The following is a 25,243-nucleotide window of genomic DNA, read 5'->3' on the forward strand; positions in this document are numbered from 1 at the left end:
TATTGAATGTCCACTCTGACTAACCAAAGTTATTCATGTACTGGATCATATCTGTTCACTGAAAAATACAAAAAATAAAAATATAGCATTAATACAAGAAATGACCACTCAAGGATTTTCAAATTTTTATTAATGTAATCATAAACTTTTTTGGAAAACTTTTTTTGGTGCTGGGAATTGAACCCCGGGGGCATTCTACCTCTGAGCTACACCCTCAGATATTTTTAATTTTTATTTTTAAAAAGTAGCTCATTAAGTTGCTGAAGTTGGCCAGGAACCTTCAACCCTCCCCTAGCCTTCCAAGTACTGGGAGTACAAGTGTGCACCACCATGCCTGGCTCTGCCATGCTTTATATTGGACTAAAAATAAAATGGGAAGGATAATTGCTAATCTCAAGTCTTTATATTTTATTTTGAAGTGTATATAAAAAAATTCACATACTAACTAAGCATGGTGGCACAAGCTTGTAATCCCAGCATTTGGGAGGCTGAGATAGGAGGATTGTTGTTCGTGGCCAGCCTCAGCTACTTAGTGAGGCCCTTTGCAACTCAGTAAGAACCTGTTTCAAAATAAAGAATAAAAATAGAGTTGAAAGTGTACTCAAAGGTAGAATGCACCTGGGTTCCAGCCCCAGTATGGGAAAAAAAAATATCTTCACATACATTTTATCTTCAGGAATATGTCATTTTAACAAAAATCATTATCATTCTTAAAATATTACAAATTAAGAAATTCTTAATACTAGATATGAAAAATTTTAAAACAATGTAACTTGTGGTTTGTTACTTAACATTTATCTACATAAATCTTATCCTTAAGAAAACCACTTTACCTATTTTATATGTAAAAATTTATCAATGATTATTGAATAAATCACACAGCTGAAAATATTTTAATTATAGCTGCTGGTGATACACACATCACCAAATGGTTTATTTGAAATCTTTCTACTTCTAAATAAAATAATTTACCTTTAGTGATTGAAGGCAATATATAATTTTCACCTTTATAAATAGCCGTAGGCATTTGTATTTGTCTATGGATTAAAACTTGATTAATGTCTTAACATGAGAATAAAGACCATGATATAACCCCACAAAATAAGGTAGAATCCATAAAATATTTTAAATTGTTCAAAACAACAAACATATTCAGCTAGCATTAGTTATAAAAAAATGAACATTTGAGCATTTAAGTACTTTGATAGGGTAAGTTTCAATTTATGTAGGAAATAGCTCTACATGAAATATTACAAACATAATCATATTTAATGAACTATTTCCTTCACTATTTATGTTGTTGAAGTTTCTTTCCATTCATTCATCTGTACATTTCAATCTCTAATGTCTCAATTTTTCTTAAGTACATAAATTTGAACTCCTTTCATCACTTTTGATCCTCTTATACTGCAATATTTTAATGCACTTACCCACCTGATAAAATACATATTCTTTATTAACTGTCTCCATGCACCTCTACCTCCTGAGACTTCAAGACAGCAACTTAGCTATTTTTTCAGGTCTATCTCCTAAGTCTCTAATGTAGTGTCTGGCATATAGTTGTGCTTAAGAAACACTTACTGAGTAAATACAAAACAATACCATATACTTTAGTATTTTCACTATTTCTTCTTATTTCTAAGGCAATGTAAAACTGTCATTATGGTAAGTTAATTTTACAAATACTTATTAAAACCCCAAACTAACTGCTACTTAAAATTTCAAACTAATATTTAAAATTTCAAAGTCCACATCTTATGCAAAAATATATACCACTACAAGAATAAGACAAATCTTATTTTAATTTTTAATTTTTATTTCTTTGGTCCTGGAGATTGAATCCAGGAGCACTCTACCTCTGAGCTACACCCCCAGCCCTATTTTTTATTCTTTATTTTGAAACATGTCCTAAGTTGTGGAGGGCCTTACTAAGTAGCTGAGGCTGTCCTTAAACCTGTGATCCTTCTTTCTCAGCCTCTTAAGTACTGGGATTACAAGTGTGCACAACTATGCCTGGCCAAATCTTATTATTAAAGCAATCATAGATTAAGTAGTTAGCCAAAAGTTCAAGGTAGACTATGTTCATAAAAACTTGTTACCACCTTTCAGGACCAGCTTGTAAATTAAAAAAAAAATAATAATTCGTTATGAGTTTGAGAGCAACACAGTTGTCTAAAAAGTTCTTTAAGGTTTTATTTAGGTGTTTATTTACTTGAAATCGCCCAATGTAAGTAATAAAATAATCATAGGGAAAATGTCTAAATATTAAATATCAAAGAAATGCTAAATAAATTTGTAGATCAGAGTCAAATGATAATTATTGAAATAAAATAAATAATGTCTGGTCAGATTATATAAGAATAATAGAATATCCTTGTAGCAATTAAAAGGTTAGACCCATAATTTTACTCAATATGTGTAAAAATGAATACGAAAACAGTAAAATTTAAGAAAACAACAAATAATTGTTAGGTGGTAAGATAATGGGCATGAGAAACAACAAAATCAGTTAAAACTTGCTGTTATTAATTTTTAATTTGGTTCTCAATTTATCTTATTCATAGCACTTTAAAATGTTGTGGATAAACAAATTATAAATATTTTTCCTAGTAATAAATAAAATATTTGGTTACATCTCTTTTATATTTGGAGTATTGGTCTCCTCTCACTGCTGTAACAAAGTTTTACAAATTTAGTAGATTATAGTAATGCCCATTAATTTCCTATAGTTTCTGTGAGTCAGAAGTTCAAGCATAGCATGGATCAACTGAGTTCTCTGAGTAGGGTCCCACAAGGTATTAGTAGGTTTGCATTCTTCTCTGGAGCTCATTCAGTCTGTTGGCAAAATTCAGCTCTTCATGGTTATAGGAAAGAAATCCCTGTTTCCTTACAAGATGCCATCTGGCATTTGGCTCTAGCTCAGAGGCCTCTTTCCAAGGCAGGAAAGGGAAAGATATCAAAGAGGTAGGTAAAAAGAAAACTAAAATTTTAACTAATCCTCACAATTCCATGTATATAGATCACATGATATATTTTGATAGAGAATAATCCTTAGAATTCTTTCTAATAACATTGTAATTTTTCAAAAAGAAATAGATAACATTTAGTATGTGTTTGCTATATTCCAAGCATTGTGTCTGTACTCCCAAGCTTCAATGAATTAGATCTAACAATCTATTAAGAAAGGATTGCTAGTCTCCTTGGTTAATAAAGAAGAAAATGGCACAGAGTGGGTAATTTGTCCAAGTTCCCACAGCCAGTAAATAGCAAATCTGGAGTTTACATGAAGGCATCCTGGATACAAAGCCTAAATTGCCAATTACATGTCTCATCTCCAATCCAGACCTTCTTACTACAATTTAAGTTGTTTAAATGAATTCTTTGGTCCACTTTTTCTAATGAACAAATTAGAAACTTTCTCCTATTATTCTTTTAGATGTGTTAAGATAAAATGCTATGAAAGTCATATTTAATATAGAATTTAATTTTTTACCTTTCAGGTAATAGTGCTATTATTTGATTTAGGGCAATGTGTAACTTTAATTTATATAAGTAGAAACTCAAGCATAGAGAAAATCAGAACTCTTTTTTCTTTGCTCCAATCTATCCATCACAGATCATTAAAACAAAGAGAAATCAAGATCTACTTTAAAACTAATCAAGCTGAGTTGATGATGTGCACCTGTAATCCTAGTAGTTGGGAGGCTGAGAGAGGAGGATCCCAGGTCCCAAGCCAGCACTAGCAACTTAGTGAGGTCCCTCAGCAACTTAGTGAGATCATGTTTCAAAATAAAAACTAAAATAGGCCTGGGGTATAGTTTAAGGTAGAATGCCTCTGGGTTCAACCTCCAGTGTCCCCCCCCCCAAAGAAAATTAATTAAGGGAAAAGAATCTTTTTAAATTTTTACTGACGGATTAAAACTTTTGCTATGTAATTATCCTCAGCCTTCTGTCCTCAAAGCTAAATAATATGAGAGAAAAACGAGAGAAACTTTAAGATTTACTTTATGCTATGATGGAACTAAGAAAAAAGTATATCAACCTATATAAACAGATTCTCTCTTGTCATATTTGATTTTCAAAATGATAATAATTACTAATAAATATATATAGTTACTTATGGTTGTAGTTACTTATGGTTGCCAGTGTTTTATGCCCCCCAAGCCCTGATATTATTGATCATCTTATAGCTATATTGGGTTTTTAAATTTTTTATTATTGGTTTTGATTTGCATAAATGACACCTTTCTTACCTCTTCTAGTGATCTCACACTGTATGATATTTTCCTAATTTATAAATTCACTTGATATTCTATCTGAAGCTTCCAAAAAGCACTAGAAATTATGTACCTTAATGTCATTCAGTTACAAAAATATAAATCTTCTGTCCTGGATATTGATATAGTAATCTCTTACTAAAATGGAACATAAGGTATGCTGAATATGGTTAAATTAATGAGTATGCAGGAAATTAAAATATTCTATACTAGTAGTAATCACAATGCAGTCTTTTACGAGATAACACAGCGGCAACTAGTAATCTCAAATCTTCATCTAGTAATCTTAAATCTTGCTTATATTAAAAAGATTCAAATGACAATTTAAAGGTATTTACTGTACTAAAAGAACAATCATGATTATAAGAAATGCAAAAACCAATATTCCCATATTAGCAAGCTAAATTATATCTGTTACTAAGACAAATCAGTCTTCTAATTTTCAAAGTGAACAGACTCCCCTTTAAGAACTCGACAGGACCTTGTATCCACTGATTCAGGTATCACAAATATTCTATTTCTCTGTGAACTCTTAAATCCAAGACTGAACTAGGTTATTTCATATTTTTTGTTTATTGTTTTCCTCCATTGCAAACTCTATCTTGCTATTTTCTTGAAGAAAACTATAATTATTGGCTTAAAACATTTTCTCTAGTGAGTGTAATTTTAAGGGAAAGGCTGTAGATTCAAAGGAGGTAATTCCTTTCTCCAAAGTAATATAAACTACGTAAAAACCCAAAAGGATACATTTAAAAATCTTTTCCTTACAGTAACATTACTTTAATAAATTGTGAACAATCAGCTCTTTTTGACTAAAATCAATTTGCGAAGAGATCTCTTCTTTACACCAATCTCACCTACTTGCATGAACAAAGTAAAGGTTCAAAAGTGCTTTCTCTGTCAAGAGATGGTACTTTTCAAGCCAAGGATCAAGCTTGAAACCAGCACATACGTGGGCAAAGGTTTAAACAAATCATTTTTAAAAAAGAAACACAAGGGCATGTCACACCGCATATGAATTAATATTTTAATGTTTGTGATGTAGCTGGCCTGTTGACTTCTGAACTTTGTAAGCGCTCTTCATTTTTATCTGGCTTGGAATTTATTCCGTCCCTGTCCCACAGTCTTCCCGAGGTCACGGCTGGAGTAGCTTGCACAATGGATTTCGCCTGGTCATTCTACCTAGAACATGGCACGCTCCCTACTCTAACCGCCCCCAACCTCTTTTCTATTCGGATAGGCTAAATACAGCTCGCTTTTAGGCTGCGACGCAAACGTAGGCAACGGGTTGTGCCAGAGCACCGGAATGGCTTTCCTGGTGGCTCTTTGCGATACACGGGTACAGGCCTTTGCAAACATACTGTCATCCCATTTATTTCGTTGCTAGCACTTAAAAGGCTTGTCAAGGCTGCAAGGGGATGCGCAGCTTCCCCACCGCGCCCACTGTGCTCTCCTGCTGCCCTAAAATTTAACCACAGCTTCTAGTTCTAACTGCGCTTGTTTACACAAAGGCTTTAACACGTTTTCTGATTTGATCCTCATCCTAGGCCTGTGAGACGAGCGTGGTCGAGCCTATCTTATAGATGCGGGAAGGTCCCTGTGCACGAAGGGCCGCCCTTGTCCCGGGGAGGAAGAAGCTTCTTGGCAAAGGGACTGGCAGGTGTGACAGTCGGCTCGCGGGCTCGCACCTGGCGGGCGGGGCTGGCTACAGCCCCCACTCAGACCAGGGAGGAGCCCGGGGAGGTGGCCTCGCGGAGGCGGCCTTTCAGGGGCCCCAGGCGCCCTTTTACACCCGCCGGTGCACGGCCGGGACCCCAGACCCCAACGCGCTCCCGTCCCGGCTCACCCTCCGATCTCGCCAGACGGCGCCTGGAAGGGACCCGGAAGCTCCGCGTCCGCCACAGCTGCCCAGGGTCGGGGACCCGCGCTCGGAGGCGACGGCGGTGGCGGTCACCAGAAGGCCTGCGGGTCCCCAGAAAAGGAAAACCCGTTCTCAGTCAAGACGCTGACATTTCCCTGGCAGCCGGAGCTCCGCCCACTTCCTCCTCCCCGCCTACCCCGTACGTCGGCCAGCCCGCGCCGCGGGGGGTTGTGGGTACCGGGGAGGCGTGCCTAGCCTCAAAGGAAGGAAGTAGGGACCGGCCAGGCCAAGAACTACAATTCCCAGCAGGCTGCGGGGCCACAGGGGCGGCCGCCCAGGAGAGCGGGCAGAAGGGCCCTGCGCGCGCGGCGGGGATGGGACGTTGCTAGAGTTCGCGGGTCTGGCTTTTGGGGGCCGGGGCCGCACGCTGCCAGCCGCGGAGCACCAAAGCGGGAATCCCGGCGGCGGGCGGCCCTGAAATTAATGCAAGCGTTTAAAGCTTCCGAACCTGGGGACGCCATGCACAGGTAAGCCGATTGCAAAGAAAAAAAAAAAAAGGAAAAAAGAGACAGCATGAACAGACCTTTTTACTTCTTTTAGGCCACGAATGTTACTATTTGCTAAGGTTATTACTAATGCTGTTATTTGAATGGTTGCTTAGAGCCTCTTTGGGGGGAAAGTGTGGATGGATGGGTGCTTTTTATGCGAGGATCAGCTTGGGGTTTTATTTGGCGGTCACTAAATGGATTTCCCTGCTGTCGTTTTCAATCACTGTATGAGTGCCTTCCTTCTTTCCTTGTTCTCTCCACGGGAAGAAGTTCTTGAGGCCTTGGGCGGGATTGTAGATCGAAAAGCTTTGGGGTTATTTTTAGTATTTTCTTTTTTATTCTTGGGAACCCATTAAGGATACGTAAAAATATGCAATTCTATTAGCTTTTGGGGACGTTTTCTAAAGTCCATGACTTGTGCTGCTGCTTTTATGCCTACCCTGGAATTATTTAAGGGTGTGTTTTTACAAGGAAGGTGGGTATTGTGCCCTTCTGCAGGAAGCACCTCCAGGAAATTCCAGACCAGAGTAGCAACGTTGCCACCAGCTTCACTTGGGGATGGGATTCCAACAAGACTTCTGAGCTATTGTCTGGCATGGGCGTCTCCACCCTAGAGAAGGAGGAAGTGGACAGTGAGAACATCCCCCAGGAACTCCTCTCAAACTCCGGCCACCCCCAGAGCCCCCCACGGAAAAGGCTGAAGAGCAAAGGGAATGACAAGGATTTTGTGATCATCCGCAGGCCTAGGCTCAATCGAGAGAACTTTCCAGGTACTGTATGGAGGTACAACTGTCAGTTATCTGAGGGGTAGATTGAACTATTTTGTATTGGTAAATACTTGCTGGGGGATCTTTTGGGTGGGTCCTTTTTAAAATGACCTGGTTACATTTATTTTCCAGTGAAATAAGGCCAGTCCTCCATTGACATCCCCCACAATCTTGGTAGGTCTGTAGCTTCTGATACACAATCAACTTGAAACTTTTAATCCATGGAAGACATTCCTACTCTTTTCCGTAGAAGGGAATCTGCCTGCTCAAAGTCCAGTTTTGTGCCACTGATAAGTGAGAACATAAACAATGATTTTCTTGGTAGGATTCCTTGTATAATCTGCTGCTTTGTACCCCAGTGGATTTTCTGTTGTAAGCACTTGTCAGTGGACTGCTAAAGCCAGTGTTAATCTAAATGGAGGAGACTTACCCCAGGTTCACCCACCAGAGGTAGAATGGATTCAGTACAATACAGAACTCACCATTTATTATTTCTTTCCCTTTTGGGGGTGGGGGGGTGGGATGGAGGAGGGTGTTGGGAATTGGGCCTTTCTGTCTCTGAGCTACAACCTCAACCCTTTTTATTTTTTATTTTGAAACAAGGTCTTGCTAATTCACCAAGGGTCTTGTGAAGTTGCTCAGGCTGGCCTCGAACCTGTGATCTTCCTGTCTCAGCCTCCCAAGTACTAGAATTACCAGCCTCCTAAGTACTGGCATGCGCTACTGCGCCTGGCTCTGTTTCCCTCTAAATAGCTTCCCATTTCCTGGTTTCTCAAGCAGATGAATGTGTGCCTTCAGATTGGATCAGAACCTTGGAGTACTCAAAGCTATTGGATAAACAGTACATTGACCTGATGGTTAACAGTTTTTCTTGGCAGTAGGTCATTTAAAGATAGTAATTCAGCAAATATTTGCTGAGCACATACTGTATGCTAGGCATTGTTCTAGGGGCCGAGGATACAGCAGTGAGCAAAACAAATAATTCCTATCTTCGTGGTGCTTCCAATCTAGTGAGGCAACATAATAAACACAATAAAGATGAATTAATATGGCTTTATGTAGTATATTAGGAAATAATTTGTACTATGGCTATAAACAACCATAGAGCAAGCTAAGAGGGAGGTAGGAAGGTAGGCTGAGAGTCTTAAACAAGGTCTTGAGGAAGAGCCTCAGTTGCACAGTGGCCTTGAAGCAGAGGGAGTATGCTATGCTGATGCCTTGGAGAAAAAAAAGCCCCAAGCAAAAGAGTAGCCCTTGCTAGATCCTGGGGAAAGGGATAACATATTTGTCCGAGAAACATCAAGGAAGCCCAATACCAAAAGTAGAAGTATTGGGAGGTCAGGCTAGAGGTGGTAGTAAGCAAAGTTGTGTTACCAGCTGATTGAACCTTTTAAAAAGACAAATGATAAACTGTAAGGAGGTAGAGGATAGAAGCTTGAAGACTTAGGAGATGTGCGAGAGATGATCCGCAGTGGTCAGATTCTGGATATAGTCTGACATTAGAGACAGTAGAATTAGGCTCTTGAAATCGGCTGTAAAAGAGGTGATCAGAGTCCAAATTGAAATTGGGTGTTGATGAAGACAGAGATTAAAGAAATAAAGACAAAATCTTGCAGAGTGAAGGTAGATACATATAATCCTAAATTATCCATCTGGCTTTCTTTGCAGAAGGTTTAGTTGCTTGTTTTAAATTGTTTGTTTGTTTGTTTGTTTGTTTGTTTTTAGGAAAGAAAGCCATGCCAAAGTCATGACATGGGAATCCACATTAAGAATTAGATTAGCCAGGCGTGGTGGCACACACTTGTAATCCCCGCACTTGGGAGGCGGAGACAGGAAGATCGGGCAGGTTTGAAGCCAGCCTTGCTGGCTTAAGAGACCCTGTTTCCAAATAAAAATATAAAATAGGTCTGGGAGTGTAGCCTGGAGATAGAAGGGTTTACAGGAACCCCAGTACCACCAAAAAAGAAGAATTAGATTAATTGAGTCAGATGTGGTGGCAAATGCCTGTGATCCCAGTGATTCAGGAGGCCGAGGCAGGAAGATCACAAGTTTGAGGCCAGCCTTTGTAACTTAGGGAGACCCTGTCTCAAAATAAAAATATATATATATATTTTTTTTTTCGGTACTGGGAATGGAACCCAGGGGCATTCTACCTCTGAGGTATATACCCAGCCCTATTTTTTATTCTTTATTTTGAAACAGGGTCTCACTGAATTACAAAGGGCCTCACTAAGTAGTAGCTGAGGCTATCTACGAACCCGCGGTCCTTCTGTCTCAGCCTCCCAAATGCTGGGATTACAAGTGTGTGCTACCACACCCAGCCTCAAATAAAAATCTGAAAGGCTGAGAATGTAGTTTTAGAGGTACAATGTCCTTGGGTTCAATATTTAATAATATATATATACAAGAGAGAAAAGGAATGAATTATGGGTGAATTAGACAGGCACTAAAGGGTTTTGGTGATAGGCAAGTCTGGATTTGAATTGTTATTCTGCTGTTTATCCACTTGGAAAGTTATTTGAGCTCTCTAATCCTCATTTCATAGGTTGCTGTGAAGATTACGTGAGACTGTACATAAAGTTCTTAGCATGTTTCTGGCCCATAACACTCAACAAGTAAACCCAGTTAATATTTAATATTGGTCAACAAAATTCCTGAGATCCATTAGAGAGACTCCTTGACCTTTGCTTTTGTCCATAATACTGTTAGTCTAGCCCTGATAGCGTAGAACCCTTTTTCTTTAAAATTTAATGTCACTGCTATTTTTAGCATCTGGAATGTAGGCACTAGCAATTTGGTACTTGTCTGACCAAATGTAGTGAAAGATATTTTCTGCTAAGATGGATAGATTTTGATTAACTCGTCCAGTGCCAGCAGCTTTTGGCATGAAGTGTGATTGCTGCCTGTCCTTCTACATGTGGACAGACACAGATATAAGTTAAAAAGATACTTCTTAAGCAAGGTACTGGGAACCAGACAGAAGTATAAAGGATGGTTGCTGTCTCTTAGGAATTTGCAAATAATGTTGAAAAAAGAGAAAGAAGTAAGAGCAGCTTACATGCAGCAGACTAGCGGCCCGGTGAGTAGCTCAGACTGAGTGCACTAAGGACCAGAGAGCGGGAGCTCCCTTTGCAGAAGTGATCCAATTCCCGTTTAGGACTGGATGTGGATAATCTTTCCACTCAGTGAAAGTGGAGGTTCCAGGGAAAGAGAGGAGCTGAAAATGGTCCAGCCAATGAGTCTAGATTTTAAAACTGAATTCAGAAATGTAACTGGAAATGAGAGAGAGAAAAAATAGTGACTTTAGTGCTTTTTATTGCTCAAGAGAGAGGCACAAAAGACAGAGGGAAAGCAGTAGTAAACATGTGTATGTGCATGGCCTTACACACGTGTAGACTGTTTAATTGCTGTGGATGGGTGGGGGCAGTAGACTCAGTGATACAGGATGAGGGACAGCTGGTGTAGAGGATTCTCAATGGGCCTCCGGAAGCCGTGGCCTCCAGTGAAGATGGAACCTCATTCCAGGGAAGTTTGTCTGCAGTTGTCAGGACAGGTGGCTAATATCTCTGCCAAGATTAGGGTAGGACAGGCCACACCAGCTGTACAGAGAAATCTGATGACTAGCCCCACGTTGAATTTTTTGTTGATTCTTTATTAAGTAGTCTTTCCCTTCAGGCCTCAGTCCAGCCTCACATCTGGCAACTAAATCCTCTTCATCTGTTTATTTTGGAAGATTAAAGCTATATGACCAATCCATGCCAGAACAGGTTTGTTTAGCCCTTGGGGCCAGCGTATGGACAGAGTTGAGAGGAAACAGACCAGTGGGGAGGTCAGTAATAAGTGGAAAGAGGACAATCACATTTTATTTATGATTATTAAATTCCTGTTTCCTGCCCTTTAAACAGGTGGTGGCCATGAAAATGTGGTTGAACTAATTTGTTGATCATTTCATCCATGACTGTTAGATTACTTGACATTCCAGACCCTACAAAGGATCTCAGAGACTCTAAAGTTCAGAGTAGGTCCAAATCTCCAGGGAACTTGTTCAAAGTGCAGAATTCCTGAGATTCTGAGTCAGAAAGTCTTTGAGTCTGGGAATCTGTGTTTCAATATCCCAGGGCAAACACCCCCCCCCTCCCTTTTTTTAACCAGGAAGAAATGTATTATATTGCAATCCTGGATCTTTATCTGACAGTTTCACAAAGCTCTATTTTCCATCCTAAAGTATTTTCCACTTTGTTCTAGTTCATTCTTTTGTGTGTATATGTGTGTGTGGTACTTGGAATTGAACTGGGTGTTCTCTCTCTGAGCTACATCTCAACGCTATTTTATTTTTTACTTTTTAATAGAGTCGTCTAAGTTGAGGAGGGCCCTCCTAAGTTGCTGGGGTTGGCCATGAATCTGTTATCTTCCTGCCTCAGCCTCCCAAGTACTAGGATAATAGGCATGCACCACCACACCCAACTTGTTCTAGCCCATTCTTTGGGATAAAAAATAAAAGGCAGTTAAATCTATTAAATTGATTATATGACCCATCAATGAATCTCAGCCAACATTTCTCAAATCTCAGTTCTTTAGGAGTTTTATCAGAACCCTCCCAGGCATCTTCCTTTGTCTTGGAGTTTCTATTTATTCATTCAGCAAATATGTGTTCAGCACCATTCTAGGGATTGGGAATACAGCAGAAGACCAGCTAGGCATGGTGGCACATGCCTATAATCCCAGTACTCAGACACTGAGATAGTAGGCTCGCAGGTTCGAGGATAGTGTAACTTAGCAAGCTTCTCTTTGAAAAAAAAGTGGGGGGAGGCAGGGGTGGGTGTAATCCCAGTACTTGGGAGGCGGAGACAGGAGGATTGCAGGTTCTCGGCCAGCCTCAGCCACTTAGTGAGGCCCTCAGCAACTTAGTGAGACCCTCTTTCAAAATAAAAAAAACAGGGCTGGGAGTATAGCTTGGAGGTAGAGTGCACCTGAGTCCAATCCCCAGTACTGGGAAAAAAAAAAAAAAAAAGGAGGGGCTGGGGTACAGCTCAGAGTTTAGACACCTGTGGGTTTGATTCCCAGTACCACATAAGAAATAAAAAGCAAAAGATGCTGCTTTCATGGAGCTTGTCTTCTGTACCTTATTCTTCAGTTCTTCAAATCTGTACTCCTTACAGCCTCCAGGCTTGCACAAGTCTTTCATGGGAACCGAGGGTTGTACTCCTTACAGCCTCCAGGCTTGCGCAAGTCTTTCATGGGAACCGAGGGTTGTGGGGCCAAGGTGTCACTAGAGACCCCTGTTTGGTTTTGCTGTTCTGCTCACCTGGCCAAAAAAGCAGAAATGCTAAAAGCTATCATAGGCTCCTGTTTTTCTTGTTTGTGGAAAGAAGGACTCATCTAATTGGGCAGTTTCTAATATTCAGTGCTAGGTAAAATCTATGTGTAGTTCCCCAGAAAAGAAGCAGGGGGTGTTCCTACTTAAAACAAGCCAGCAAAAGCAATCATGAGGGGAGCTGCCTTAAAATTAAACTAAACAAACAAAAAATAACCAGTAGACATGTTACCAGGGCCTATCCTGCAAGTATTATTTGGTTATCGATGCCTAAAGACAGGAGCAATTTTTTTGTGTGTGTATGATGGTACTGGGGTTCCTCCGGGCTACACTTCCAGACCTATTTTATACTTTTATTTGGAAACGGTCTCTTAAGCCAGAGAGGCTGGCTTCGAACCTGCGTGATCCTCCTGTCTCCGCCTCTCCCAAGCCAGGTAATTACATGTGTGTGCCACCACGCCTGGCCAGACAGGAGCAATTTTAAAAGTCAAAACTTGGGCCGGGCGTGGTGGCACACGCTTGTAATCCCTGCGCTTGGGAAGCAGAGACAGGAGAATCGCGCAGGTTCAAAGTCAGCCTCGCTGGCTTAAGAGACCCTGTTTCCAAATAAAAATATAAAATAGGTCTGGGAGTGTAGCCCGGAGGTAGAAGGGTTCCATCCCCAGTACCACCAAAAAAAAAAGTCAAAACTTGGGATAGGTTTAGGGGCTTAGGATTATCTTCAGTTTTCTATTTGAATCTGAGTATAGGTAACGTTCTGAGAAATAGATCAACTCAGAGGAGTTACCTATACTGCAAAGATGGAATGCTCTGGAATGTCATCGTTCTCTGCAAGCCCCTCTTCCCAGAGGAGTTTGAGTGGCGTGGGAGGTGGTGGGTTTACAGAGGTGTGGGAAGCTGGGTTTGTACCTGGAGGAATCAAACCCGTGTGAGGATGATCCACAGTCAGCTGTCGGCTGCAGCCAGGTTTTGCCCTGGCTCAGCTCTGAATGCCATTGAAGACTGGAGGCTGTGGGTTTAATCATTGTTTCCCTTCACCTAGGCCAGTATGCAGCTTTGTGGGCTTTGCAAAAGCACGTGGAGAAAAGACCTCTAGATTTTTTCCTTCCTTTCTTGGCAAACAGACCACGTAGCAGTGCAGTCAGGAATCCAGGAAACAGATGTCTACTGTTTTGAGGATTCAATATGAAAAGTAAAATTAAAATTAAGTGTATCTCAGTCTGGATACCTGTCACAGAGCAGCTATTGAAGACAAACTTCTGCCTGGGCTGCTGGGACAGCAGTCTGTTGCATCCCCAAGCAGGATCCCTAAATTGGAGATGGCTTAAGGTCAACTGAGTGGAGCCCTGGGTTCATGGCTGTTAGTACAGGCTGTCCTGGGCCCTTGCTCCTCCCATAGGGGGTGGACCCATTGGTACCTCTCCCCATGTGTAATTTACTCCATCTTCCCTCCATCAACCAATTTGCTCGGCATGACTGACTTCTTTCTCTATAGCAAGTCAAGTTTAATTCTCACCTTTGCTTAACTTATAAACTCATCTAGTACAACTCTGAAGAGAACACAGAATCTTAGAGCAGAAAGGGAGAGAAAGAGGGCATGCTTTGAAGTCAAACCAAGGTTTGTGTTCCCACTGTGCCGTGTGTTGTGTGACCTTGTTCCTTTTAGGATGGTTGATAATTTTCTCCTGAAGCACCTCCCCGTTTCTCCCAAGGCTATTGGTGTACTGATACAGAACATCACTGCTGTGCTCTTAGTTTCTGTCTTCTGCCTCCTCTCCTCTATATAGCAAGATTGCTGTGCTGTTCCTTTGCAGGTACTGTACAGGCACTGATAGTGCCCTCTGCCACGTGGCAAGTCATCAGCTTTCTACTTCTTTTGACTCCACACTTCACATGGGGGCATGCAAGTTTGGAAACCCAAGTTTGCCTCTTGGCTCTTCTGCCTAATAATTGATACTACCTTGGCAAAGTTACTTAACCTCATGAAGATAAGTTTCCTCTTCGGTAAAACACATGTTGAAGCAGAGATTAACCTTAGTGTTAATAAATGCCTGAGACTTCTTAGAGCTTCTGATAAGTTGCAATTCACATTGTTAGGTTATGTATTTATTATTTCATCTCCCAGGGAGGCTGTTGGGCAGAAGCTATGGTTTATACCCAGCCCTCGGCAACCCTGCAATGTTTATAAGTAGAGTCATAGCCCAACTTTGTCATTTTACACATGAGGAAACTGGTCCTAAGAGGCTACTGTCTTGCTTATATTTAAAATAAAGCTAGCACTCTTCTCTGGGATGCCATCCATTCCTTTATGAAACATTAATTGGGCAGTTTGTAATATTTAGTGCTAGGCTCTAGACACTGGGCTTATAGTAATTAATTGGTTGGTTAATGTTGGTTAGCCAGTCACATTAAGACAGAATTTGTACATTCAAAGTGTAAAGGGGAAGTAAAAGGTCTAACACATTTAGCAACTATTTATCAAATGTCATTTCTGTGTGGCACTTAACTGTACATCAGATGTCATCATGTGCCTGGCATTGTGTTGGGGCTGCGTGTGCAGACCTGGGTGCAGGGCTTTGGTGGTAACCTGGCTTCTTTGAGCAAGTGCAATCTGGAAGACATACGAGTCAGTCATAAAAAGACAGAAGTTGCAGTACAAAACCCTCTTCTCTCTGGATTCTTTTCTGACTCACAGAGCTTCGTTGCCTGGGTTTGTTGGCCTCCTCATTCATCATTGTTTTGTACATTTTTCCAAAAAACTAAGGAGCACTAAATTTGTTCATGTATTTCATTATCTCATTTGCCTTTCATTTCACAGCAAGCCTTCCTAATTTCCTTTCCCATCCATCCTTTTTCTATTTTTATTTTTTCTGTGGTATTGGATTGAACCCAGGAGCAGCTTTCTTTCAAGTTACACTTTCAGCCCTATTTTATTTATTTTGAAACAGGGTCTCACTAGGTTGATGTGGGTCCTACTACTTGCCTAGGCTGTTCTCGAACCTGCGATCCTATTGTGTCAGCCTCTCAAGTACTGGAATTACAAGCATGTGCCACCATGCCTGGCTCCCACCCACCCATAGTGGACACTGTGCCTGGTTCATATCCCTTAAAGCTCACACTCCCCTAATACCAAAGGCTTTCTCCTGTCCATAGCTGCCACTCCATGCTTGAGGGCTTTCTCTGGACAGGAATGCTAGCGAGTTAACATCATAATGATCTCCAGCAATCGGTGGATGCATGTACCAGCATCCATCCCCTCAGGGTTCAGCTCTGGGGCAATTCCAGATCGTCTTCTAGGGTCCCCAGAAGATTTGAACCCCAGTACCCACCTCGATAACCTTCTTACTAATGTACGTCAACGTGTCTAACTTCTCTTTCAAGTCTCTCTTCTCCATTTTTTCCTGTGTTCCCTGGCATCCGTTCCCAAGTAAATCACTAGAAGTCCTATCTTTAGCATCTGCTTCTGGGATCTCAAAGTAGGAAGGTAGATGCGGGATTTTGGTAAATGACACTGTAGCACTTGTCCAGACTCTCCTCAGACCTTGGATTTTTGCCCATTGATGAAAATTCAAAGCAGCCTTAAGAAGAAGGGGTTATCACAAAAGAAAATATGTAGGTTTAGTGAGGGAAGGAGAGGAATAGACATGAGAACATTCAGCTCTGCTGCATTATTGAATCTTCCCCTCCTTGTCATTTAATCTTGACATTGAACAACTTTGCAAGATAAATCTGGTTATTATCATTCCTACAGATGGAAAATAGCGGCCCAGAGAGATGAAGTAACGTGCCCAGATGCACAGCCTTGGGGGCAACATAGTCAGGATTCCAATTAAGGCCGAGCTTCATCCTCAGGCCTAGAGTTCTTACAGTAGTCCATTAGGATGATCTTTGTTTATCATAGTAAAAAATCTCAACAAAATAAATTCAAAATAACTAAATATGGCAATTTTTTTTTTTTTTTTTTTTTTGCCAGATCAAATACTAGAATCTGATGGACACATGCAAGAGGAAGCAGAGGCCAGAGTATTAAACATTAACGGAAAAAATACTTACGCATGCCTTGCGACTTTTTTTCTAATTTGGGGGGCAAGCAGGGAGCTGGTTTGAGACCCTCTGTCCACTGCCCACTTTGGCTCTGGAGGAACTTTGTGGCAGCGGCAGGAAGGTTGCCACACTGACCTGCTTCCCCAGGTCGTGACCAAGGCTGGCATGGGCCATCTGCCGCCATCCCCTGGCTTACTCTCGGCTTTCAGGGCCTCAGTCGGTCCTCAACTTGGCCCCCAAAGCAAGAAGGACAGGCATTGACGGAACAAGTGCCTATCTCCCACTCATTCCTCATGAGGTCGCTGCTCCCGGGAGGCTTCCTTGTCCACCGCTCTACCCGCATGTGCTGCCCTGAGCCCTTCCCTAGCCAGTTGTGATACTTGATTGAAATTTCTTACTTGTTTGTCTCTCAGACTCAGCACAGTGAGGATCAGGACTGTGCCGTGTTTATCTCTCTAGAGTAGATCTCAGCAAATGACATATGTTCAATAGATGTATGAATGGACCAGATTGTTGGAAATACAAAGCATGTAAAATAATAATTTGGGTTCTCATTCACAAGAATTTGTGAACTAGTTGGGGCCTAGAAAGAGGAGTAAGTCAACAAATTGTGGTACAGGAGTGGCCTGCCCTTGGTGATGTCAAGGGAGGCCTTCCGTAGGAGTTGGGATTTAGTAGCAATTTGATTTTAAGTGAACAGCAGCTGGGAGGTGGCACAGCTCCTTTGTAAGGGCCATTGCAACAAGATGCAGAATGACTAGTTCTAAGACACTTAAAAGAAGGAGGAGGAAGGCCTGTTTGCCTTTTAAGTAATCCACACCAGAGAGAAACAAGGCCTGCCTTAGGACCCAAAGCATCATGATGTCTTCATGGGCTGGGACTCGCTCTGTGCCATCATTAATGTCCATAGTTGGCCAGCTGGCAGAGATGAGAGAAGTGATGAAACTGGTAGTCTTGGTTTTCTCTCTCCTTGTTTTGAAAAAGGGAGATAGTTACTTCAGAGAACACAGTCAATGTACTGGACAGAAAAATCAATGTGAGGATGAGGAATTCAGTTAATGTTAAATCCCCCTTGTAAGCCAATTATTGTGTGTCCCTTACATGCTTGGAGAGACTCCGTAGCTGCGATGGGGAAGATGAGAAATGGTATTTTTGGCCTCCTCGCAGGTGTTTCGTGGGACTCCCTTCCGGATGAACTGCTCCTGGGCATCTTCTCCTGCCTTTGCCTTCCCGAGCTGCTGAAAGTCTCCAGTGTTTGTAAGAGATGGTACCGCCTCGCGTAAGTATTCTGTACCCCTTTGGGCATATGCAGGGGAGGAATGGGAAAGGAAGGTTATGTGTCTGGTGAAGCTAAAAATCAAGAAAAATACAGCAGCTTCAAGCAAACTTGATAGCTTCCTTTTATTGATTGACTGATTTTTTTTTGGGGGGGGGTCTGGGGATTGAACCCAGCGAGTGTTCTCTGAGGTACATCTAATCCCAGCCCTTTTTATTTTCTATTTTGAACCAGTTTCAATTAGTTGCCTGTCCAAGGCTGGCCTCAATCTTGAGATCCTCCTTTCTCACACTTCCAAGTAGTGGATTTACAGGTCCTGCTGGTATCTTCCTACTTTTAATCAGTAGTTTCTTCATTTCACAGTAGAAAAGAAGTCTCCTGGAGGTGAGAACTTACCCCCATTTCTGACAGCTTTTGCTCCATAATCAGTTTGGCACCTGCTGACCCTTGTGGAGCCTAGGCCAGGCCATTTGCTAAGAGTGGCGAGAGTTCTGGGGGACCGGGAAGACATCCTGTCTCCCCCACTCAAGGGCGGGCTGATCACAGGAGGAGCAAATACAGATCTCTGGCACCAGGCCCAGATGTGAGCCCAGCCTCTGCCACGTATGCTGTATGTAAGCTGAGTTACTGGATGCTTCTGAGCCTTGGCCTCCCTGTGTGTAAAACAAGCATAGCCATACTAGACTGATGCTGGTGCCTGGCTCCCGGGCATGTTGAGCACAGGAAGCCATTGTGGGTGTTTTTTTTTTGTTTTGTTTTGTTTTTATGGCAGCACTTTTCAGGTAGAGATGGTGATCTGGGAAGGCAGTGGCATTCCTGAAGCCAGAAAAAAAGACTGACTTTTTTTGTTTGTTGGGGTATTTTGTGGTCCTGGGAATGGAGCCCAGGGCCTCACACATGTTCTGACCTTATACTGCTACTGAGCTTCACCCAGCCCTGGGCTTCTGTTTTGCTTTTTTGTTGTTGTTGGGTTTTTTCCTTTGTTTTTGCTGTTGTTTTCTTTGCAATACTGAGAATGGAACCCCAGGTGCACACTACCACTGAGCTACATCCCCAGCTCTATTTTTTTTTTCTTTTTTAATTGTGAAACAAGAGCACACTAAGTTGCCCAGGCCAGCCTCAGATTTGCTGCCCTTCTGCCTGCCTCAGCCTCCTGAGGAGCTGGGGTTACGTGTCACCGGCCCAACAAGACTCTGTGTTTCACTTGGAACTTTTTTCAGCTCCATCCCTCCCCACTCTCCACCCTGGTCATTCTTTGCTGTGTGTTCGTAAACCATCCATCTGGTGTCTCTCTCCATATATCTAGAACTCCCTTCCTGAAGCAGCAGGAACCCCTTGGCTGAACTCATCCTCCTGTGTATTAAAATGTATGTTATTTGGGAACAAGGTGAATGTTACAGAATTTTCCCCTGGTTGTCATAGGATGCTCGTTAGGCTGTTGTTGGCCGCCGTGCAAGGAGAAGTATCGGGGATGAGATTTGAGATAAGCAGAGCATGATCTGGTATCATTTTCTCAGCAGTGGATTTTAGTTTGGGCAAGAGCAAGGCACAGGACAGCCATCCTCTTAAGGTTATCTTATCTACAGTCCACTTCTTTAATAATTGGGGTCAAATTGCACACTGCTAATTCCTATAAAATGAAATTTTTGAAACCCTCGCCAGTGGACCACTTATTTCAATTCCTATTAGAAAAGAAAATCCTGGCACACCTGAACATTTAGAGAGTTCCCTCATATGCTTGTCCTTGCTTTTTTTTTTAATTTAATTTCAGCTGTGGGTTATTATTGAAACTCCCTTATTGTGCTTCTCAGTGCATTCTTAAAACCTCCCTTTCACTTTAGAAACATTATCCATAACCTAATATCTTTCCTTTTCCTTTCACATTACCCCCACAGACACATGCATCTATGCATGTGCACATATGTATACACATGTGTGCATGCAGTTTAAGGTTAAAACGTACTGTGAAATATAGCTGCACTATGACTACATTTTTAATAGGAAATGTCTGTGACAGCCGTATCTCATAATAAAATAGTACTGACTTTTTTCTGTTCCATTATATCTGCATGCTACTTTTGGTAATTGTGAACTGTCTTTACTTAACAAAAATGGCAAGTGGGATCGCTTAAGCAGTTTTGAACTTATTCTCCTAGTAATCAGTTAAACAATTTGAATAATCATTTTTAAATTTTAAATTCACATTGAATTTGAATACTGGAATTTTATCTGCTGGTTTCATATCACTGGCAGCACTAATTTTAGCACCAAGCCATCTGAATGGGAAGTATATAGAAAGAGAAAGATGGAAGTTTATCCGTGTTGCATAATCAACTTCAGATATCACTTCAAGGAGGTTTAGTGGCTGTGTCTTTCCTGTTGGTAATGTCTTTGGGGACCACCAGCATTCACTTTGACCACCTACTACACCATGCCCTTCTCTTATCTAGGTTTGACGAATCTCTCTGGCAGACCTTGGACCTCACAGGTAAAAATCTACACCCCGATGTGATTGGTCGGTTGCTGTCTCGTGGGGTGATTGCCTTCCGCTGCCCTCGATCATTCATGGACCAACCATTGGTTGAACATTTCAGGTAAAAATGGAAAATCCCTGAAAAAGATTTCTTTCTAAATCTTGAGGGGGTAACAGATCAAAACTCCGTTTTCCTTTACCTGCAGCAGGTATCTATGCAGTGTGGGAAGTTCATTGCATGTTGAACCATGTGGCCTTTGGGTTGGAACGTGACATAGGTCTCAATGACACCATCCCCATTTTAACTCAGGGTTACTATTGTTCATTATTTAGCTTCTCATGTTGCGTCCTCAGCAAATGGGGATTCTGAGTCTTACAAGGCAGGAGCAGGGTTGCCTTGTTTTTTTCCCGGTGCCCATTTCTGACAAAAATAAAATCAGGAAGAGTGTTATTTTCAGATTTGTAGCATGGGCTTTCTGTCCTGTTCTGAGCATATTTGCAACCTGAAAAAAAATGCAAATGCCCTCGTTTTGTTTTGTAGACTATTTTGACAAAGAATTTCTTCTCTGGTGCTGCTAATTATGTAGTATTAAGGTTTAATGCTTTCATATTTGAGTACAGTAACTAAATGCAGACCAAAAAAAAAAAAAAAACCCCAGCTCCAGACAGCAGAGCTATAGATAAAACATGTCTCCACATATGCCCCCTTCTTTCCATCAAAACCATCCCTAGTCAAGTGTGGTGTCACACACCTGTAATTCCAGTACTTGAGAGGCTGAAACAGGAGGATCACAAGTTCACAGCTGGTCTCAGCAATTTCACGAGGCCCTCTGCAACTTAGTGAGACCCTGTTTCAAAATAAAATGGGGTTGAACTTACAGCTCCAAGGTAGAATGCCCCTGGGTTCAATCCCTAGTACCACAAAAGTAAAGGAAATAAACATCTTTTCCCACTTTTTATTTTTTTATTTTTTGCAGTACTGGGGATGAAACCCAAGGCCTTGCGCATGCCAGGTAAGTGGTCTACCCTTGAGCTATATCCCCAGCCCTCTCCCACTTTTTAAAAATCTATTCGCATGGCCATTTCTTGTTTTCTTAACATGTGTAATCCCTTCTCTTCACTCCAAGATTCATCCTTGTCTGCTTTTCTTCTTAATGCACATGCTGTTCTCAGACCAGCTATGTCCTGTACTCTCACGTTATGCTCAGGCCTCTCAAATCCATATCTGTAGCTCAGCCCTCACTTTCAAACTCCTGATTATCTAAAACATACCTGGATTTCACCAAGAAATTGTACACACCTGAATTTCTTCAGGTATGTCCATGTTAGCATGTCTAAAATTAAACTTGGCCTCCCTATCAAAATCACTCCTCTTTGTCTTCCCTGTTTGTTTGTTTATTTACTTGTTTATATTTTTGTGGCATTGGGGATTGAATCCAGGGCATATTCTACCTCTGAGCTACTCCCCCAGCCCAATTTTTTATCCTTTATTTGAAAACAGGGTCTCACTAAGATTTAAAGGGGTTCTTTTCTTTGCCTTTTTTTTTTTTTTTTTTCCCCAGAACCGGGGATCAAACCCAGAGCTCCACACCTGCAAAGCAGGCGCTTTGCCACTGAGCTACATCCCGGCCCCAGGGTCCCACTAAGATTTGTTTATTTTTTTTTATAAATCCTTAGAGCTATAACTCCTTAGAGTTATTTTAGAGGGCCTCACTAAATAGCTGAGGCTGGCCGTGAACCTGGATCCTCCTCTCAGCCTCTCAAGTACTGGGATTACAAGCGTGCTCCGTCATGCCCAGCGCTGTCTTCCCTGTTTTAGTGAATACTGCTGTCACCCACCCACTCACTCTCCCAGGATCCAGGAGTCATCCTGGAGTTAATCTCCTTGTCTAGCACATCCAAAGCATTCTCCTGGTGCCCAGTACTTGATTTTCTAACTAGGGCTGTTTTGGGCAGCAACACAATATACTTGGCAAAAATCCTCTTGAATTTTAAAAATAAATGAGAATGGGAATTAGCTAGTAGCCATTTGTTTAATGGCTGGAATTATGTTTAGTACTTGAAACGTATATTTAGGATCTTGTTTTTGATTGGCTGCTCATGTGGGGAGGAGTCACATTTGATCTGGATGTACCTAGCATTGGCCACCTTACACAGCCTCTTTTTTTTTTTTTTTTTTTTTTGGTCTTCTTTGTTCAGCCCTTTTCGTGTACAGCACATGGACCTGTCCAACTCGGTTATAAGTATCTCTACCCTCCAGGACATTCTGTCTCAATGCTCCAAGTTGCAGAATCTCAGCCTGGAAGGACTACAGCTTTCAGATCCCATTGTCAAGTGAGTGGCAGCCAGAGTGGTCATGTGTGTGGATCTTGTTCCCTGTGTATGAGTGGGTACCCTTCTATCCAAGTCCAGATGGACACAGAAAGTATCTTATGCAGTGGTCCAGCTTCAGAAAAACTTTCTAGGACTTGCTGAGGCAACAGAAGTTTGAATGCTAACTATAAGCCAGGCCCTATGCAAGGTGCTAGTGCTAAAAAGATGGCTAGTACATGCTCCATGCCTCATTCATGGGTGAGAGATAATTGCAGTGCAGTGTGTTTGTTACATGCATTGGTGATTATGTGGTAACCCACCGGGAGGCCTAATTACGTTTAAAGGAGGGCAGCCTTCTCAGAGGAAATGACTCCTAAGCTGGATATTAAAGATATTCAGGCAGGAGATCTCCAAGTGATAGCATAGAGGAGTAGCCAAAGTAAAGCTACCAGTGTAGTTCCAAACTTTTTTTGGTACTGAGAACCGTACCCAGGAGCATTCTACTCAAGCTACACCTAGTCATTTTTTTTTTTTTTTTAAAGGTGTTTCTAGGTTGCCAAAGGCCTAGCTAAGTTGCTGGCCTCTCAAACCTGAGATACTTCTGTCCCAGCCTCCCATGTACAGGGATTACAGGTGTGCACTGCCGCACCCAGGTACTTCTAAACTCTTAAGCAGCTTAAAGTTGCTACAGCATTGGACCTGTGTAGGGGAGTGATAGGAGGGGAGGAGAGTCAAGGGCCACATTGTAATTAGGGCCTCTATGCCAGGCTATGAGGAAGTCAATGCTGGGAGGCTGTAAGTGGCCATGAAGCATGGTGAGGAACATGGTCCTGAGGATGAGAAGAACGTACCAGAGTTGAAACTTCAGAGGATTAGCTCATTAGGTGCCAAGGAGGGTCAAAAGGACATGGGGAAAACTAGACTATTTAGGACACTGTTGTGCTCATTCAGGTAAGAAAAAATGAAACCTGATATAAAAATACAACTAATAATAATAGCTAACATGTATTGAGCACATTTTATATGCCATATGTCAAGTTCTTTAAGTATATTCTTATTTAAATCTGACTACCACCCCATGAAATATTTTCTTGTTTCCTTCTTAAAGATTTGGAAACTGAGATACACCAAGAGCCTAATAACTTGTCCAAGGTCACTAAGTGGGTGGCCGAACCAAAATTTGAACTTGTCGTTACAACACAATTCCAGAATAATGACTCTTAATCACTAAATTTCTCTAAGCGAGACATTTAGGAATATAGTAAGAGCAAATTTAAGAGATGTAAAAATTTAAAGAACCTTGTGACTTTACAATTATAAATGTACTTAGAAGCTGATTTCAGTTATGGGTGAAATGGATATGTGTTTATTCCATTTCATTTTATTTTATTTTAAAAGTACATTAATCAGTGTTTCTTGTGTACTTAATCTGCCAGGTACTGTGCTGTCTTTTATTACATTATGTCATTGAATCTTAATATCCCCACAGAGAAGATACTGCTCTTGCCACTTTACATATGAGTAAACCAAGACAGAGGACCTTGCTCAGTGTCACAGAGATAGCGCAACGTGGATTTTAAACTCACTTTTGACTCAAAGGCCTGCTTTCCTCTGAATTCTTAATGATCAAATAAGAGTGCCTTAGAGTATTTCTCTGGCGTTTTTCTTTTTCTAGTAATCTTGCGCAGAACTCAAATTTAGTGCGACTAAACCTTTGCGGGTGTTCTGGATTTTCTGAATCTGCCCTGAAGACTTTGCTAAGCAGCTGTTCCAGGTAGGAAAGATTTGAACCTTGACGATAGAGCTCTCGTATCAAGTACACTCTTGTCTGAATAGAGTTGGATGGACTTTTTGAACTATTCCAAACTCTCCATATTGTTGACTTGGGTAATACAGCATCCTTTACTTTGCAAACTTTTTATTGATTTATTTACTTACTTACTTACTTATTTATTGGTACTGGGGATGGAACCAGGGGCATTCTATATCTGGGCTACACCTCTAGACCTACTTTTTTTCTATTTTATTTTATTTTTATGTGGATCATATTGAAAATGGCATATATTCAGACTGTGCTTGGTGCTCTCTCCCTCAACACACACTTTCCCTAAAGACCTGGAGAACATTATGTTAAGTGAGATCAGCCACGCACAGAAAGAGAAGGGACATATGTTTTCTCTAATATGCCCAAACTAGTGAGTATTAGGAATACGAGTAGAACTCCAGATAATGGAGGGGAAACCTCAGCAAAGCTAGAATGGAAGGGTAGGAGAGGAAGAAGGCTGAGGTTGATTAATGGAGGAGCTACATCCGAATGTGTAAAAGTATGAATGTAGCATGGTTAACCTGGACACTCATTGTTAGGAGGGG

The 25,243-nt window shown here is 41.4% G+C and overlaps 1 protein-coding gene across 3 annotated transcripts in view; it reads left to right on the top strand.

Annotated features, from left to right (window-relative positions):
• Positions 1-6,621: 6,621 nt before the first annotated feature.
• The window catches only part of SKP2 (S-phase kinase associated protein 2), a gene marked incomplete at both ends in the record, with an annotated part of 34,475 nt that continues 15,853 nt past the window's right edge, over positions 6,622-25,243 (top strand). The window contains 6 exons of one of the 3 annotated variants that reach the window (XM_080698331.1): positions 6,622-6,665; positions 7,185-7,456; positions 17,979-18,090; positions 20,538-20,681; positions 22,760-22,894; positions 24,549-24,647. In XM_080698331.1, coding sequence (XP_080554457.1) covers positions 6,622-6,665; positions 7,185-7,456; positions 17,979-18,090; positions 20,538-20,681; positions 22,760-22,894; positions 24,549-24,647 — 806 coding nt within the window. Of the gene's footprint in view, positions 6,666-7,184; positions 7,457-17,978; positions 18,091-20,537; positions 20,682-22,759; positions 22,895-24,548; positions 24,648-25,243 lie in introns of those variants that run through there. The other 2 variants (XM_080698332.1, XM_080698333.1) reach the window with 2 other exon arrangements.

The sequence above is a fragment of the Muscardinus avellanarius genome, assembly GCF_963383645.1.
Source record: "Muscardinus avellanarius genome assembly, chromosome: 1".
Classification (NCBI taxonomy): Eukaryota; Metazoa; Chordata; class Mammalia; order Rodentia; family Gliridae; genus Muscardinus; species Muscardinus avellanarius.